At 37.6% G+C, this 19,186-nt stretch overlaps 1 protein-coding gene across 1 annotated transcript; it reads right to left on the reverse strand.

The window, feature by feature from the left end:
- Positions 1 to 15,202: 15,202 nt before the first annotated feature.
- Positions 15,203 to 18,343, reverse strand: LOC145093389 (E2F transcription factor-like E2FF). The gene is made up of 11 exons (XM_079031504.1): positions 18,049 to 18,343; positions 17,886 to 17,953; positions 17,738 to 17,790; positions 17,551 to 17,628; positions 17,377 to 17,433; positions 17,173 to 17,263; positions 16,983 to 17,053; positions 16,824 to 16,896; positions 16,683 to 16,744; positions 16,120 to 16,561; positions 15,203 to 15,526 (listed from the first exon to the last, which is right to left on the reverse strand). Exons 1-11 carry the CDS (start codon positions 18,129 to 18,131, stop codon positions 15,429 to 15,431), a joined length of 1,176 nt encoding a protein of 391 aa, XP_078887630.1. The 5' UTR covers positions 18,132 to 18,343; the 3' UTR covers positions 15,203 to 15,428.
- Between the last annotated feature and the right edge of the window lie 843 nt (positions 18,344 to 19,186).

Raw genomic sequence — 19,186 nt, forward strand, 5'->3', positions numbered from 1 at the left:
ACATAACATAGCATGTATGGGTATCTTGGGGAAAACTAACTTGAGCTCGGCTGGTCGCATGCATCACACACCTTGTTCTTTCTCAAAACTCCTTATTTTTTGAATTTTAGAAAACTTTTTTCTCATAAAACTCTTTCAAACCCTTGATTTGAGTCCAGACACCCCCGAAGGTGTGTCCAAATCCCTCAAACCAAGGCTCTGATACCAACTTGTAACATCCCAAAAATCGAGACTGGAAATTTTTTTTTAGTTATGTTACATATAAAATAGGTCACGGAAAAAAACATCATCGATATCATATCAAATCAAAAAATCAAAGTCACATGTCTCAAAATCATATCATCAAATAGTAATAATGTCATAGTATAATCCCCGGGATCTTAACGGAAATCATGTGTGTACGATGCGCTGCTACCATGTCGGCTCCTTCCCCTTTGATGAAGAGGTACCTGAAACCAAAACCGAAAATCGTAAGCACAAGGCTTAGTGAGTTCCCCCATCATACCACATAACATACAGTATAAATATTGTCGGGAAATTTTGGGGTGCTGACCTACCCATACCAGGCCTGGTCAAAGTCAACATCCGGTTGACTCGACTCGTTAAGTTGGTCCACCAACTCATCGAGTCCTCTAATCCAAAAATGTCACACCCCAAAACCAAAATGGCGGAATCGTTCCGGTGCAGAGGACGTCATGTTTAGCATTACAACCAATGAATAATAGTAATCATAGCAACACAACCAATACAGTGGATACAATATGAAAAATGTTTACATCAATTTGAAACTTGTTTTAAGTATATCAAAAGTATGTAAAATATAGAAAATATGACTTTTATTGCTCCGGCTCCTCTAATCCAAGAAGTACATGTCTACTGATATCCTGAGAATACAAGCAGTTTGGAAGAATATCAGCACAAAGCTGGTGAGTTCATAAGCATTTAGTTTTGGAAGAAAAATGTTCTTTGATCCTTTTGAAAAGAGTTCCTCAAGAAAATCCTATATTTTCTTATGAAAGGCGTGTTTGAAAACCATTCCTTCCATGACTTCCAGATTTATACAAGATATGTACAAATCCAAGGTGTCGTGGAATGAATATGAATATCCGTTGGTTACATGTTAAACAATTTGGTTATGAAAGCCGAGTTATCCCGGGAAAATCCTATATTATATTTTCCCTAAAAGTTGGTTGTGGTTATCCGTTCTAAACTGAAGTGTACAAGTATCTACCATACTTATATCGATAAACGTAGTTTTCTTTTAAGAACCGTGGTTACACCCAGTGAGGTATATTAGCCTTATTACATAAATAAAACTAATAAAGAGAATACGTGATGAACTAAATCCTGAGGGTATTATTAATACCCTCTAGTAATCTATCGGTTATTACTTTGAGGTTAGTTCACTTGATTCATTATTACAAAAGTAAATTCCTGTTATCTAGGTTGCGAGGGTCATGACCATAACTGACTGGATATGGCACGTATTGGGGTCGGTATCCTTTATGACTTTGTCACCCTTAGACCTGCCGGTCCGACTATAGCTAGCAGCCAGGTGTAGGATAGTCAGTCCCGTATAGATCTATACACAACAGTCACGCTCTCCCTACAAGAGATTCTGGTCACAAGTGCTAGTCCTACACTCTGATTCTATGGGAGTGTTACCAAGGACGTGTCTCCAACTTAGACTAACAAATTTACAAGTAATAATACTTAAAATCCTTTCTATGATTTGCATGAATCCTTTATAAAATAATCCATTTTACTATATGATTCACAAGTTCGTTACTCTAGTTTTGAATACTGTTTCTACGAGTTGATTTCTTATTTGTTTGGTAAAAACTGTTTTCCATGTTAAAAGCATAATGAAAATATAATTATCTTAAACAAAATAATATATTTTGAGCACAAGTTTACTTATGCTTTTTCTTGTATTCCCCCCTGAAAACATGAAAAAGTCGGAAAAACGTAGGGTGCCACCACTGCCACAAGATAAGACATTGGAAGAGAAGCTGCCCAGAGTACCTGCAAGCCATCAAGGAAGGAAAGATCAAGCCGTCTTTCGTAGGTATATACACAATTAAATCTAACGATTCATCTCATGCTATTTCTTGGGTTCTTGATACCGGTTGTGGTTACCACATTTGTTCTAATGTGCAAGGACTAAGAAGAAATAGGGATGTGGAGGATGGAAGAATAAATATAATCATGGGGAACAGAAGATCGTCACTTATGACCAAGATTGGAGTGTATTCTTTAGTGCTTAGGAATGGTTTAAGTTTAGATTTGAACAATTGTTGCTATTCGCCAGAAATGGCTAGAAACATCATTTCATTTCATGGTTTGTTTAGACAAGGTTTTAGATTTTCTTTTAATAATGAGAATGGTTCGATTTTGGCTTATCTAAATGGTGTTTTTTATTTTGAAGTTATACCATGTAATGGAATTTATGAAACTGTTATGATTGTTGATAGCTTAGGAAATGATGTTTTGAACATAGATTCTTCCAATAGTATGGATAAAGCATCCTTGTGGCATTGTCGCCTTGGACATGTCAACAAGAAACGCATAGCCCAACTCCAAAAGGATGGAGTGTTGGAGTCATTCGACCTTAGGGAAGATGACACATGCGAGTCTTGTTTTCTTGGAAAGATGACTAAGTCACCCTTCGCTGGTTCTTGCGAAAGGGGTGAGGGTCTATTGGACCTAATACATACCGATGTATGTGGACCGTTTAGATCAACCACGAAGGATGGGAACCGCTTCTACGTGACTTTTACCGATGACTATAGTAGATATGGGTATATCTATTTAATCAAGCAAAAGTCAGAAACTTTTGAAAAGTTCAAAGAGTTCAAGAATGAAATGGAGAATCAATTGGGCAGGAAAATCAAGATGCTTCGATCCGATCGAGGAGGAGAGTACCTAAGTCTTGAATTCCACGATTATCTCAAGGAGTGTGGAATAGTTTCACAATTGACGCCACCTAGGACACCACAATTGAATGGTGTGGCAGAAAGGCGTAATCGAACCTTGTTGGACATGGTTCGCTCTATGATGAGTCGTGCTTCACTATCAATCTCTTTTTGGGGGTATGCCTTAGAGACTGCCGCCCATATCCTTAACCAAGTCCCTACTAAGAAGGTTGCCAAAACACCTCACGAGATGTGGACAGGGAAAGCTCCCTCGTTGGCACATATCAAGGTTTGGGGTTGTGAAGCTTTCGTAAGACGAGATACTCACGACAAGCTCGAACCTCGAAGTGAGCGATGTATTTTCATCGGCTACCCGCAGAAATCCTTTGGATATCTCTTCTATAGACCGAAGGACAATGTAGTCTTCGTTGCGAGGAGAGGAGTTTTCCGAGAGCGAGAACTCATAGGCCAAGGAGACAGTGGGAGGTAAATCGAGCTTGAAGAGATTCAAGAATCGATAGATGAAGGAACCTCTACCGCTGGCACTCAACCCGAGGAGGAAACTCCGGTTGAACCGATTGACGTATCGTTACCTCTTAGACGTTCCGAAAGAGTTAGGTTTCAACCCCAGTTGTATGGTTTTGATATTACTACCGAAGGGGACACGTATATTAGTGATAGTACACTACTAAACCTTGATGAACCTAATAGCTATAAGGAAGCCATGGCAGGCCTGGAATCTGCGAAATGGAAAGAGGCAATGGATAGCGAGATCCAATCCATGTATGATAACCAAGTTTGGAATTTTGTTGATAATGTACCCGGACGTAAGACCGTTGGGTGCAAATGGATCTTCAAGAAGAAGACCGACGTGGATGGAAAAGTACACACGTATAAGGCGCGATTGGTTGTGAAGGGCTTTACTCAAACTCCCGAAGTTGACTATGATGAGACCTTCTCACCAGTTGCGAAGATAAAATCTATTAGAGTGATGCTAGCTATTGCTGCATTTCATGATTATGAGATTTGGCAAATGGATGTCAAGACCGCTTTCCTTAACAGAAAGTTGGCTGAGGATGTTTACATGGCTCAGCCAGAGGGGTTTGTGGATCCGAAGCATCCGAATAGAGTGTGTAAGCTTGAGAAGTCCATTTATGGACTTAAGCAAGCGTCTCGCAGATGGAATCTTTGCTTCGATGAGAAAGTCAAAGAGTTTGGATTTGTACGAAACGACGATGAATCATGTGTATATGTCAAAGCCAGTGGGAGTATAGTAAGCTTCCTCGTTCTATATGTCGATGACATATTACTCATAGGAAACAACGTCCCGACTCTGCAGGAGGTTAAGTCCTGGCTCGGGAAGTGCTTCGCTATGAAGGACCTCGGAGAGGCTTCCTATATTTTGGGAATAAGGATAGTAAGAGAGAGAAGTAAGAGACTAATATGACTTAGTCAGAACACTTACTTAGAGAAGGTACTAAAACGTTTTAGTATGGAGAACTCGAAGAAGGGAGAATTACCGATACAAAGTAATGCCAAGTTGAGTAAGACTCAAAGTCCGAGTACCGAAGCTGAAATAGCAGAAATGAGCCGAGTACCATACGCTTCCGCCGTTGGCTCAATCATGTACGCTATGACTTGTACTCGCCCTGATGTAGCCTTTGCTTTGAGCATGGTTAGCAGATATCAAGGGAATCCTGGAAGAGCTCATTGGATTGCGGTCAAGAATATCCTTAAGTACCTTCGGAGGACGAAGGAATGTTTTTTAGTCCTCGGAGGGAGTGATGACTTGAAGGTGCGAGGGTATAGTGACGCCAGTTTTCAGACCGACAAGGACAACTACCGTTCGCAGTTGGGCTGGGTCTTTACCCTGAATGGAGGAGCAGTAACTTGGAAAAGTTCCACACAGGAAACCGTAGCTGATTCAACGTGCGAATCAGAGTACATTGCAGTGAGTGAAGCCTCAAAGGAGGCAATATGGTTGAAGAACTTCATTGGTAATCTTGGAGTTGTACCTGCCATAAAGGAGCCCATGGAGATTTTCTGTGATAATGAAGGAGCGATTGCCTTGACCAAGGAACCGAGAGATCATGGTAGATCTCGACATATCGACAGAAAATACCACTTTATTAGACATCGTGTAGAAGTAGGACAACTCGTAGTGAAGAGGATATCATCAGAAGATAACCCAGCAGATCCGCTTACGAAGGGACTGAGTAGGGTTAAGCACTTGCAGCATGCTAGGAGTATTGGGCTGAAGGATGATATTAGCATAGATTAGATAGTATTAGAAACATGTAATAGATAAATGTAATTAACATTTGATGATTAAATAAAGGAGTTTTATTTATGAGTAATGTTACTGTCTAACTATTGTTTTTCTTTGCATGTTTTGACTTCCAGAATAATTGAGTTTATTGAGAATAATCGAATTATTCAAATTGTCCACAGTCTTTCATGTGTCGGAAGTAGATATGAATGAAGATTGTCATGAATCGGTGTGTAGATTGTCTAAATGGTATTAGACATAGCAAAAGATTGTTCCGACGTTCATGAGTGATTATGAACTGGTTTTGAGCATTGGAACAAACCCGCGCTTGCTGGAATCACCTTATGGAATATGATGTAAAAGGGTGATCGCAAGACGATAATATCATATAGTCTTAAAACCTAGATATATGGTTTGTTAGTTGTTAATTGGTTGTACATTGATAATGCGAAAACGCATCAGTAACTCGGTGTTATAAAACGCATTGTTGTGTGTAGTTGATTAATGAATAAGTAAATGCATATAAGTCGAAGTTTATCTGTGACTTTTATCCTAAGAGGTTAAAAGCGATATCTCGGCCGCTCGATGATTTGATTTGACTTATGTTCCGGGCTCGGTCAGAACTGAATTGATGTGTTCGATTAAGTTCTATGTCGAATAAATCGGAGATCGAGAAACCTAAATGCTTGACTAATCATTCCATAGAATTGTCAGTATGATATCTAACAGAGGACTGTGCGATCCCTTATCTAAAGGACAAGATTGATTAGATCAGAGTTTGACAGCGTCTTTGAGAGATACGATTGCAAATCGAATTGTACTTGTGCATATAGTTACTAGACTTATCCAAGTGGGAGACTGTTGGAATAGTGTCTAAGGCTGTAACTATATTAGGCAAGTATTTGACCCGATTGTGCATGGTCCTTTTGGGTTGCCTTCACCATAACAACTTGACAGGATGATTTATTATGAGAGAGTAAATATTATTAATATATTATAAGTATAATATAAGGAATAATAATATTGTTATTTGATTAATATAAGTCATAGAATTAATTAGAATTAATTTGGTGACTTAAAGAGATTAATTAAATAAGAGGGTATAAATTGTCAATTGTTTGATAGTTACACTTTAGACTGTAAATCCTTATTGGATAGAGGATGGACGAATTCTAGAGCTAAGGATAGCTCAAAATCGTCCAAGGCTTATCCATGGTAGGGATTTGGATTGCTTTAAGGAAAGATTATCCAACTAGGGTTTAAGGTGAAACCCTTAAGGAGTCTACAAGTATAAATAGACCCCTAGAGCTAAGGGGGTCGGCATCTCTTCTAAGGAGAAGAAACCCTGGCCGAATTTCATCCCTCTCCTCTCTCTCAAATCATCCTCTTTGCTAGTTGGTGTTTGTAAGCCATTAGAGGAGTGACAATTGTGACTCTAGAGCTCCAAGACAACAAGATCAAACAAGAGGTTCAAAGGTAAACTTCTAGATCTAATTTTGTATTGTTCTTATACCTAATTAGTCATTAGAAGTCTTGGATTCAAAGCATGTTTAATTAGAAAGCCTAGATCCAAGCATTAGGGTTTTGCATGCGCACATAGGAAAGTTCTTATGGCTAAAACCCATCAACTTAGCTACAGGAGTAGCTCCAGGGATTAAGTCGATACGAAACTCGACTTGACGCTCTGGAGGAATTCCAGGGAGATCTTCGGGGAAGACATCAGGAAAGTTGCAGGCTTCGGGAAGACTCTCGAGGTCTTTAACTTTTTGCGTCTCATCAACGACGTGAGCTAGGAATGCATGGCATTCCTTCCGCAAATATTTTTGGGCTTTGATGCATGATATGATACGAAGGTTCGAACTAGGTTTATCACCATAAACTATAAGAGCTTCACCAGAGGGAAGATTGAGACGGATAGCTTTCTCGAAGAAAAGGATATCAGCAGGATTGGGGCTTAACCAATCCATGCCGATAATGACATCGAAACTCTTAATGAATACAGGCATAAGATCGATGGGAAAGGAATGATTGCCTAGGGTAAGAGTACAGTCTATGAATATGTTGTTAGTGCTCTCTTTCTTTCCATTAGCCATCTCGACGGTGAACGTTTTAGTTAGAGGTTGGGATTTACATTTTATTAGATGTTTGAAAGCATGACTAACAAAACTCCTCTCCGCACCAGAATCGAAAAGAATGCACGCATAAGAATTGTCAAGGAGGAATGTACCCGTAACAACGGTAGGATCAGTAACCACTTCCTCCTGAACCATCCCCAGCACTCTTCCTGTATTGCCACCCGTCTTCGCCTTGGTTTAGTTTCTTTTGAAGTGCCCAACCTCTCAACATCCATAGTAGGCATGGCTGGCACCCGCTCCAGGGGTCGGATTGGTTGGTTGGGCTGGTGCTCTACAGTATCGGGCCGTGTGTCGCTTCTTGCCACAACTGATGCACGACATCTCCCGGTACTGCCCCTAATGATGGTAGTTGCACCGAGGTAGTTTTCCAGCATAGCGGTTAGGGTTGTTGAAGTGTCGGGGGCTGCTGCGGGAGTAGTAGCAGCATGGACTGCCATTGTTTGTTGTTTCTTGGAGGGCTCCTGAGACGACTGGCCCTTGGATTTGTTCCAATACTTCTTCTTATTCCCACCACTCTCCTTTTGTGGTTCGGAGATAGCTGTTACCTCATCTAGATCGACTCTATGATCGATCAGAGTCTGCGACAGGCACTTGGCGCTATCAAATGTAGTCGGTCTAGCAGCCAAGACGCTCGCTTTGGTCGGGGCCGTCAATCCCCAGATGTACCTTTCGATCTTTTTGCTCTATGGGATGACCATTCCCATACAAAGAAGATCCAGATCACAGAATCTAGCGGTGTAGGCAGCGATGTCGGAACCCTTCATCTTCAGATTCCAGAGTTCGTGCTCCAACTTTTGCACCTTGCCCCTCGGGCAGTATTCAGTGAGCATGAGTTCCTTCAATCTTTCCCATCCTATGGCATTTGCCACTGGCAGAGTCATGGATTTAACTTGACCATTCCACCAGGTCAAGGCTCGGTAGGTGAAGATGCAGGCGGCGAACTTCACTTTGTTGGCTTCGGAACAGGCGCAAATTTCGAAGATGGATTCGATTTTCTCGAACCATCGAGTCAGAGCGATAACACCTCCATTTCCATCGAAGGACTTGGGCTTTGCGGTCATGAAGTTCTTATAGGAACACTCCTTTTGTTGTCCCTGACTTCCGTCTTGTCCTTGAGGGTTGGTTCCACCTCCAGCCCCACCAAAGTTCACTTGTGCCATTGCTGCAGTCACGGCGGCTATAACTGCTGCCTGGAACATGACGAGGTCGAACTGAGGAGGTGGTGGTGGTGGTGGAGTGTTGTTGTTTCTTTTGATGAGTCTTTCTCGGGAAGGCATCTTGTTCTAGAAACAATCAGGAAGAAAAGGATGGTAATTCCTAAAGATATATGAAACAAGATATATCTCATCCTGATAATAAAAGTGTTCTACCAAGCGATAAACAAAGAAAAGGTTACTAACGCAAGTAAATTACCGCTTAGGAAAGAAAAGGTAACAACACTTGGAACGAATCTATATACGGAATTTGGCTCTAACTAAAATACTCCTATAGTATTTTATGTTGAATGTTTTTTTTGTTATCGGTAAGTTTTAGGCTTTTTGTAACACCACAATCACTCCCGAGCACATGTTGGTCGTGTCTCGACTGAATATAATTGATCAGACTATATTGACCCTAGACATGATTACATAACTACCCAGGTGTAACCGCAGTGTCTCAACATCCAAATACTATTGTGTTGTTCTACCTATGACATGGATTCAGGTACCTAGGTATACTTGTATACTTTTATAAAAATACTTATAATTTTTGAAAGTATATTTTTTTTTATTTTAGAGCACTTAGGCCCCTTAATATTTATAGGTGTATACCATGTAAGGTTCGGTATACTTAGTTCGCTATAAACAAGGGCTCTGATACCAATCTATCACACCCTGAAACCGGAATGGTGGAATCGTTCCGGGGCGGAGGACGTCATGTTTAGCATCACAACTAATGAATAATAGCAACAATAGCAACACAACCAATACAGTGGATACATATATGAAAAATGTTTACATCAATTTGAAACTTGTTTTAAGTACATCAAAAGTATGTAAATATATAGAAAATATGACTCTTATTGCTCCGGCTCCTCTAATCCAAGAAGTACCTGTCTACTAATTTCCTGAGAATACAAGCAGTTTGGAAGAATATCAGCATAAAGTTGGTCAGTTCATAAGCATTTAGTTTTGGAAGAAAAATGTTCTTTGATCCTTTTGAAAAGTGTTCCTCAAGAAAATCCTATATTTTCTTATGAAAAGCGTGTTTGAAAACCCATTCCTTCCATGACTTCCAGATTTATACAAGATATGTACAAATCCAAGGTGTCGTGGAATGAATATGAATATCCGTTGGTTACATGTTAAACAATTTGGTTATGAAAGCCGAGTTATCCCGGGAAAATCCTATATTATATTTTCCCTAAAAGTTGGTTGTGGTTATCCGTTCTAAACTGAAGTGTACAAGTATCTACCATACTTATATCTATAAACGTAGTTTTCTTTTAAGAACCCTGGTTACACCCAGTGAGGTATATTAGCCTTATTACATAAATAAAACTAATAAAGAGAATACGTGATGAACTAAATCCTGAGGGTATTATTAATACCCTCTAGTAATCTATCGGTTATTACTTTGAGGTTAGTTCACTTGATTCATTATTACAAAAGTAAATTCCTGTTATCTAGGTTACGAGGGTCATGACCATAACTGACTGGATATGGTACGTATTGGGGTCGGTATCCTTTATGACTTTGTCACCCTTAGACCTGCCGGTCCGACTATAGCTAGCAGCCAGGTGTAGGATAGTCAGTCCCGTATAGATCTATACACAACAGTCACGCTCTCCCTACAAGAGATTCTGGTCACAAGTGCTAGTCCTACACTCTGATTCTATGGGAGTGTGACCAAGGACGTGTCTCCAACTTAGACTAACAAATTTACAAGTAATAATACTGAAAATCCTTTTTATGATTTGCATGAATCCTTTATAAAATAATCCATTTTACTATATGATTCACAAGTTCGTTACTCTAGTTTTGAAAACTGTTTCTACGAGTTGATTTCTTATTCGTTTGGTAAAAATTGTTTTCCATGTTAAAAGCATACTGAAAATATAATTATCTTAAACAAAATAATATATTTTGAGCACAAGTTTCCTTATGCTTTTTCTTGAATCCCCCCCCCCCCTGAAAACATGAAAAACTCGGAAAAACGTAGGGGTATGAACTCACCTCGGGCAAGTGGCTTGAATGAAGGATCGATACGAAATGTTAGATGTTCAAGTGAAGGCTTGAACACGATTTGATCCTAATCACATGTAATGACACATAGAAGAGTAAAATGAAGGTATATCACCACTAGATGTGATGGAGAACCATTCTAGGGACTCGGAACTACTTGCAGTAAGCATTAGGACCTTAAAGGATTGCATGAGGGGAGTGTATGGCCACCTTAAGGGTGTGTTCGGCCATGGGTGTGCGGCCCAAGGGGTGTGCGGCCGTACACTCATGTTGGAAAGTGTCTTTGAGGTGTTTCAAGGTCCATACTTGCATCCATGAAGTGTCCTAGGTCCATACTTGGTTGTAGTACAAGTTTAGGGTCTTAGAAATGGGTTTGTGGTCCTAGAATGTGTGTGTGTGGTCGCACACAGGAGTGTGTGGTCGCACACTTGAGTGTGTGGTCGTACAAGGGTGTGTGTGGCCGTACACAGGTGCGTGCAGTCGTACACCCCACAAGATGATGTGCAAAATGCAATTTCCAAGGTGCAACAAGGCTAGGGTCATGTCTATCTCGAGTATGGAAGTCAAACTCTCACTTTGGAGGGTCTTTTAGGAGTGTGAGGCCACCACAAGGGGGTGTGCAGCCGCACTCCTTCAAAGAGATGATGAACATGTCAGGACTTGATGATTCAAAGCTTAGATCAAGTGGTTCTTCAAGCACAATAAGCTAAAGGATGGATTACTCACGTTTTGAAGCTTTGGAGGGTTTTTGGTTGATGAAGCTTGAGAGAAATGATGTTGTGTGCTGCCAAGGTGTTAAAGGAATGAAAGGAAAGGGGTCTACCCTTTATATAGGGGTGGGTATGTTGTCTACAAGTGAGTGTGCGGCCAAGAGGTGAGTGTGCGGCCGCACACCCATGTGTACGGCCGTACACTCCCCCTAAGGGTGTGTACGGCCTGATTTTTTCACTTTATGGCTTGCTGACTCATTCCCAAACTCAACCTTGGCCATACTCAAACTTAGAACACTTAAATGAACCCTCAAACAGTGCTAGAAGTCAACAAAACAAGCTTAACATTGATTGAATTGACTAAGTGTACAAGATAGAAGTTCCGGGTTGTCACAATAAACTACTAAAACCCCGACCCTACTCGTCGAGTCTAGCAAGAGCTCGACAAGCTCTCCTTCAACAAAAACGGGACCTTCTACAACTAACTCGCCGAGTTCACCCTTGAACTCGTCGAGTTCATCTTCATCCGCATTAAGGCGTTTAGTCTTTGACTCGTCGAGTCCGTCTTCATGTGGTTGGGACATTGCCTTGAACTCACCAAGTTCATCCTTGAACTCGTCGAGTTCGTGATCTCCAAGTCCAAAACGAACCCAACATGCTGAGCCTTCTTTCAACTCAACATATTGTCCATTCTCAGAAGAGGTATGGGGGAAACTGCGACCCAAATCGTCGAGTCGTATAAGCGACTTTCTGAGTCCCTCTTTTTCCAAAACTATTCAGTTGATTTCAATTGGTCTTAATGCATCCAAACCATAGATCTGACCTCCTAGGGTCCATATTTTACGTAAAGCTACGAACTTTACTTCCTTTCATAGGGGATTTGGCTCAAATGGCCTTAAAATGGGATTTATATGATGCATGGGGCTCCCATGGCCATAAAGTTGGCACCTTTATGCCATGGGAACCTTTAATGGTCCCATATTTAAAGTTCTCACCCCAAAATCATAGTTGCGTCCAAGAATGACTCCAAAAATGACTTCCAAAAACCCTAAGTTACTCCAAAAAGAGTATCTAATGAAAGAAGAAGCAAGGTCTGGACTTTTACCTCTAATAAACAGGAAATTAAGCAAAACCTCTAGATCTCCTTGCTCCTTCTAAAATCCCAAGCTCCTCCTTCTTCTCTTCAACCTTCTAACTCACACAAAATGGCACAAAGAGTTCAAAATCACTTAAAAACGATTAGGGTTTCGTGGGGATGGTCTGAGGGTGTTGGAGGCTGTAAAGGGAACCACTTAAGGTGTTTAAATAGGGTGAAAACCCTAAATATTAGGGTTTCATCCAGGCAGCCCTACTCGTCGAGTCGGGCTCCCAACTCGTCGAGTAGGTCACTTAACCCCGCGACCAAAAATCCATTCTACTCGACGAGTTGGGCCTCCAACTCGCGGAGTCCCGGTGCAAAACATGAAATTACTTAAATTTAAATACGTACTAGGAACCGGGTGTTACAATAACCCTAGTCCTCGACTCAACTCTCTCCCTGTGTGGATTTAATTTTTAGGTTGGTGTGATTTTTCCACTGTGTTTGGATATGTAATTGGGTTAATGACCAAGGTGGGTAATAAGGTTTTAACTTTGTCCACATTAGGTCCTTAATGTTTTTTTTGTACATATTACACCAACATGGTTGTTATAACCATTTAGATAGGGTAATAAGGTTTTAATTTTATCCACATTAGGTCCTTAAGGTCTTTTTTTGTACATATTACACCAACGTGGTTGTTATAACCGTTTAAAGAGGAGGTAATAAGGTTTTAATTTTGTCCACATTAGGTCCTTATTTTTAATATTTTTATCATTTCATCTAACTCTTTTACAATTTATATTAGTATCTAGTTAGATGGTTTTATCATTTCATCTTCTCATTTTAGTCGCCTATTCATCACAACGATGGTTTCAATTGAAAGGTTACATAACTTATAAGCCAGTGGCGGAGCCAGGATCAAAGTAAAAGAGTATCCCCGACAAGTAATGGGGTATCCCTGATAAGTAATAGCGTTTCGAGGATACCTCATTGGTTGAGTCATTAGTTATCGGGGATACCTTATTACTTTTTGGGGATACTCTTTTACTTTAACCCTGACTTCGCCACTGACTTATAAGTTATCTGAAATTTAAATAATGACATAAAAGGGCATTTAAAATAATGTTTTCTTAATTAATTAAGGTGTATATTTGGAAATTAAATAAATAAATAAATAAAATAAAAAATAAAAAAAATAAAAAAAAAAACTTTAAAAAAACTAGTCTAAGTAGCTTTTTAAAATGCTAGCTTATAAGCAACTTTTTGGCTTGCCAAACATGACAACTTAAAAAAGATTATAAAATAAACTAGCTTATCAGCTAGCTCTGACGCGCCAAACATAGCCTTAATCATTAAGACTTTGATTATTATTAGTTTTTTTTTTTGTTAAAATGACAAAAAATTGTTATGTAACCTTTCAATTGAAATCGCGGTTGTGGTGAATGGGAGACTAAAATGAGAAGATGAAATGATGAAGTCATCTACCTAGATACTAATATAAACTGTAAAAGAGTTAGAAATGAAATGATAAAAATATTAAAAATAAGAACCTAAAGTGGACAAAATTAAAACCTTATTACCCCCCCCCTCTCTCTCTCTCTCTCTCTCTCTCTCTCTCTCTCTCTCTCTCTCTCTCTCTCTCTCTCTCTCTTTTTAAACGATTATAATAACCATGTAGGTGTAATATGTACAAAAAAAAGACCTTAAGGATCTAATGTGGACAAAATTAAAACATTATTACCCTTTTTAAACAGTTATAACAACCATGTTGGTGTAATATGTTAAAAAAAAACCTTTCGGACATAATGTGGACAAAGTTAAAACCTTATTACCCTCCTAGGTCATTAACCCTATGTAATTTTCCAATTTGTGTTTCAACTACTTTGTATGTGTATGTGTGTGTGTGTTTTGTTTCTAATTCTCTATGTGATCTAACTCTAGTGTGTGAGTTTTAGTTTTTGATTGTGTGTATGTGTGTGTTTTTTTAGATGATTAATGTGGTTTATAATTGCAAGTATATGAATATCATTTTGTTCAAAAGTTAGTGTGTGGGTGTATGAAAATGAATTATGAAGTCTAACACTGTTTTTGTTTTCCTGAAACCGATGATGACAGACGATTGTGACAACAGACTGTGGTGGTGGGCGAAGAAAGAAAAGAGACGATAGACGATGGACTGTGGTGCGTTAAGGTATAGTGGGGGTGGGTGAGATGGGTATAGTGGAGCCTTTGTAATTAAATATTAAATGTATGTCATATTCAAAGGGGCGAGATAGTCTTATTACATGGATAAGGACCAACTAGGTAAGAAAATAAACCTTAACACTTTCCAAAGATATCCTTAAAGTGTAACTTTTTAAAAACCACAATGACCATTTATGAAATTTTGTCCTATTTATATCAAAATTTGACAACAGGTTTTTTCTATTTAAATGGTCAAACAAGTAATTTCACAAAGTTTATTTTTGCAATATGTGTTGGTAGTTTATGTTAGTTTCCCAAAATATGGTTGCTTTGTGTACCTTCCCTTTATTTAATCATAAACACATAAACCAAGCAATTAAACATTGATTTTAAAGTATATTTCCGATAATAATAAAAATTAACAAAAAAATACAATCTTACTTGAAGGAATAACTAGAGAAAGTAACTTCAATGTTCAACCTATGTAAGTTATATTTTAATATTTTATCAATAACAGATTTCAAATATAAAAAAAAAAAAAAAAAAAAAAAAAAAAAAAAAAATCAAACTTTAGCTAAAACTAAATACAAAAGTTCTAGTGTTCATTATTTTTATTAAAAACATATCATTATCTTAATAACTTACAATTACTTTTGAATTTAAACGTTAAAATGTTCTAGTTAGTATTAGAAACCATTGCAATGATATAACTTGTAAGACTAAGGCATGAAAGAATTCACAAGTATGTTTACAAAGCTACCCAACCACCACATTACTAGAAGTGAAGTTGAGCCTATGATATTAATATATAGAATTAGAAAGAACAACAATCTAAGCTAAGCTACCACCTAAATTGGTGCATTAAAAAGTAAGTATGAATGACATAGACACAGCAAGAAGATTGATGTTACTACTGTACTACTGGTTGTTGTACATGTTTCTTCTCAGTTGCTTCAACATACCATGATTTCCAAGCCTCCACATAATGCCCCAAAACATCACCTAGAGCTGTCATGTCATATTATCAACAACCAAACTACTTTTTCATCTATCAGCTAGCAGTTAACTTTCCAGCTGGCAACTAGTTTTTCAAAAGAAAATCATATTTTTTGTTTTTTCAAAAGAAAAAAAAAATGTAATATAAAACCACCAACTTAAATACGGAATGAAAGTTAACAAAAAAAAGTATGTTAGAGATCTATTCAACAAAACTTCTAAAGTTTATTTGGTTAATGGAATAAGTAGTAGTAGTAGTGCATTCCATGATCATGTTTAGTTGGCCTATAGAAACTAAATGATTTCTTATGAAGTTTAATATATAAAAATAATTAGCAAGGACTTCTATTTACAAGTAAAAATAACTTTAGTTACTTTCATATAACAAAAATATAAAACTGTAGATTAATGAAAACAATGTAAACTTTTCTGATAAGCAATAAAAATTAACAAACAGGTTTCTTTCATTCCATCATACCAAACACTATCTCATAAGGGTAAAATTGTAAAAGTCATGACTTAATGGATGAAAGACTCATTATCTATATTTCCCTATAACTATAATTAATCTTTCTATATTTAATGAAAAAGATTTAGCAACATACCTTTGTTGTGATACTGAGGACGATAAGTATGAGCCAACTTTTCCCAATCTTGACTCTCCTTTGACTTTTTGTTTCCAGACATTCCTACAGGTCTAAATGGTCCAAACACAAATTCCTTTGAATTTCTTTGATTTTGAGGGTGTAAAGGTAAACACAAATTCTCATCACTTTCCATTTCCACCTTCACAATGTCAATATTCATATTCATATTCCCATGCATTGCTACAGTAACTTCTTTTGAGCTCCAATCAGATAAAGATTCAATTCTGTATCTTTTTGAATCTGAATCATTAACATTGTTTGTTATATCTGTTCCAAAAGCTCGCCTTTTTGAGCTGTTTGTAATTGTATTTGTATCCAATGGTTGTAAAGATTTTGTCTCCTTTTCCCCTTTCAATCCCAACCATCTAAATGATGGTTTTCCACTCTCTGGGTGTCGCATCTTTTATGAAAAAAAAAAAAAAAAAAAAAAAAAAGATTGTAACTTTTTTAGATAAATTGCCTTGTAATTGACTAATTGTGTTATCTTTATAACCAAGAAAGTAGAAGTGTAGAAGCTATACCTTTTCAAGGAGACCCATGGATGAAAAGACATTTGCAATGTCATATAATCGCCTCACTTTTGCTGAGTATATAGAATTTGTGTTGTGTAAGTGCAAGGGGTGTAAAAGTAAATTTATAAATCAAATTGGAAAGGAAATTACTTCTCATGGCTGTTGGGTCATGCACATCACCAAGCAATGCTGTTGCAGCAGTGTCCAAAGAGATCAAATCTTCCTGAAGAATATAAAGAAAGTGTGTTTAGGAACCAAGATTAAGAATAGGCTGTTTTGAGTGAAAAATGGTTTTTAGTTTTCACTCACCTTAGAAGAGATGAATAGCTTGATGAAATTTTGTGTCAGAAGTCCTAGAGATTTTTCCTTCCTGTTGGTGTCTGAAATGTATGTCAAGAAATACAAACTATGTGTCATGTTTTGTATCTCATTGGCATCTAAACAAGAATGGTTGATTATGAATTGAATATTAAAGAGAAGTAGAAGGAAATCAACTTACCACTTTTTTGAGATCCGGAAGGTTTGATATGTGTGTCAGTGTTTGAGTTGTTTGAATTAGAAGGCCCACGACAATTGTTCTCATTTACAACCTAGTAAAAGAATCTGGATCTTTAAGTAAATTCAAAACAAAGAAAATATGTTTCAAGAGTTCTTGTGACAGATGAGAATTAAGAGAACTCAAACTTAAAAATGGAGAACTTACAGCTCCAAAGTTGTAGTATTGTGACATTTTCAGGTTGTCGTTAGATGATGCCTGTTTCTACAAGTGAATGTACACACAAAAGTTCACAAGTCATGAGTTCATCTTATTGTTTTAACTTTAATCAATCATACAAACAGAAAATTATCAGGAGAATATGCGTGTTTTTGAACATACCCTAAGCTCGTCTAAAGCTTGTGGAATTGCACTGAACCCCCTCCAAGTATACTGATTCTTTGCTTTCCTTGTCAGGACCTGAAAATTAAACAAACTACAAACCCTAAACCGACTATGCGCAACCAATTTCTTGAACAAATCAATAGAAAGAGAAAACAGTGCAGAGATGAAGAGGGAAAAGACTTACGCCAACACTTTCTAATATGTTGACGATGTCGTAAATTCGCCGCCTCTCAACACCTGTGGGTTTTTCCAAGATCCTTTTATCATTCTGATTCTGTTTGTTCATTATCATTAAGGAAAATCGTACTCAAGCATAAAAGTCAGATGAGAACCTAATTGATTTGCTGCGTTGTCAAGTCCTATCGATTCAACGCCTTCTCGATTATACAACCTCAGGAAACTGAAGATTAATCGATTTCAGATTGTGATATAAGAAGCAAACAAGATCTAAAGAGTGCATGTGTGCAAAAGAGAGAAAGGTAAATGAATAAATACTTGGAGCATAAGACGCCGAGAGACTTCTCTTTGCGGCTGTAGAGAGAAGGAACTTTAGTATCGGAATCATGAAGTAACGCCATGGATGGAAATCCTTGAAACTCAGCTCGATCGATAGATCCGATTTGAGATTTGTATTGTGAAGTTAGTTTCGATGAATCAATGGCGGGATTGTAGATTCAAAATTGGGGTTTCTCGATCTGGAAAACCTGGAGACCAAAACGAGAAAAGCAGCGCTTCAAAACGAGCCGCGGGAATTTGAATCCGGGACGATGCGCGGCTTCCCCTAGTTGCCTTCACTCCTTTTCTTTAAAGATAAATTTGAAAATATATGTTTAAAAAATAAAAATATATAAAACATTATATTAGAATTTAATTTAGTTGTGAAAAAATTGACAAAAATTACCTTGTTGGAAGATATTTAAAGTTTTATAAGAATAACTATCTTTTTTTTTTCAAAATACGAAATTCGAAATTATGGTTTTTTATATATAAGCCAAAATTTTCATCATTTATCACTTTCATTTTCAAAGTATCATATTGAAACCTCTCATCCTACAAATTTGCATTGCCAAACTTGGAGAAATGGTTTCTTATGCAATGGATTTTTTTTTATTTTTGACAACGTCATTTTTTAATGTGGCTGTAATTTTCGAGTCTTGCATAGTTTTGCATAGGGGGGTGACAATTTCCGATTGCCATTCTATTCTTTTAGCTACAGGTTAATAAATTTTGTTTCAAATTGTATTTCATTTGTATGAGAAATGTTGTATATTTGGTATATACATGAAATCAGTAGATGAAATTATAACATCCTATTTTTTTACCAACATTAAATTTTTATTTAAAATAAAAAATAAATAGATAATATCATTATTAAATAAATAATTATTTGGATAATAAATAAGATTAATAAGTTTGAACTTGAAATAATATAAATTTTTAGAGTAGGGTGAGAAGCATCAAATTGGCCAAACTTACCTTTCTAGCTTTGACTTAGTCAAAGGACCAATTTACAAGTGTAATTTTGTCATGGGGCATTAGTGTTAGTCTTAGGCTCAGGGAAGTAGTGTGGTTGATACTAAGTTCCATTTAAACCATCTCCTCTGCCCACCTTATTGCCTAACTTTGTCAAAGA

This window comes from Lactuca serriola, chromosome 3, assembly GCF_051521515.1.
Source record: "Lactuca serriola cultivar US96UC23 chromosome 3, Lser_US96UC23_V15, whole genome shotgun sequence".
Taxonomy (NCBI): Eukaryota; Viridiplantae; Streptophyta; class Magnoliopsida; order Asterales; family Asteraceae; genus Lactuca; species Lactuca serriola.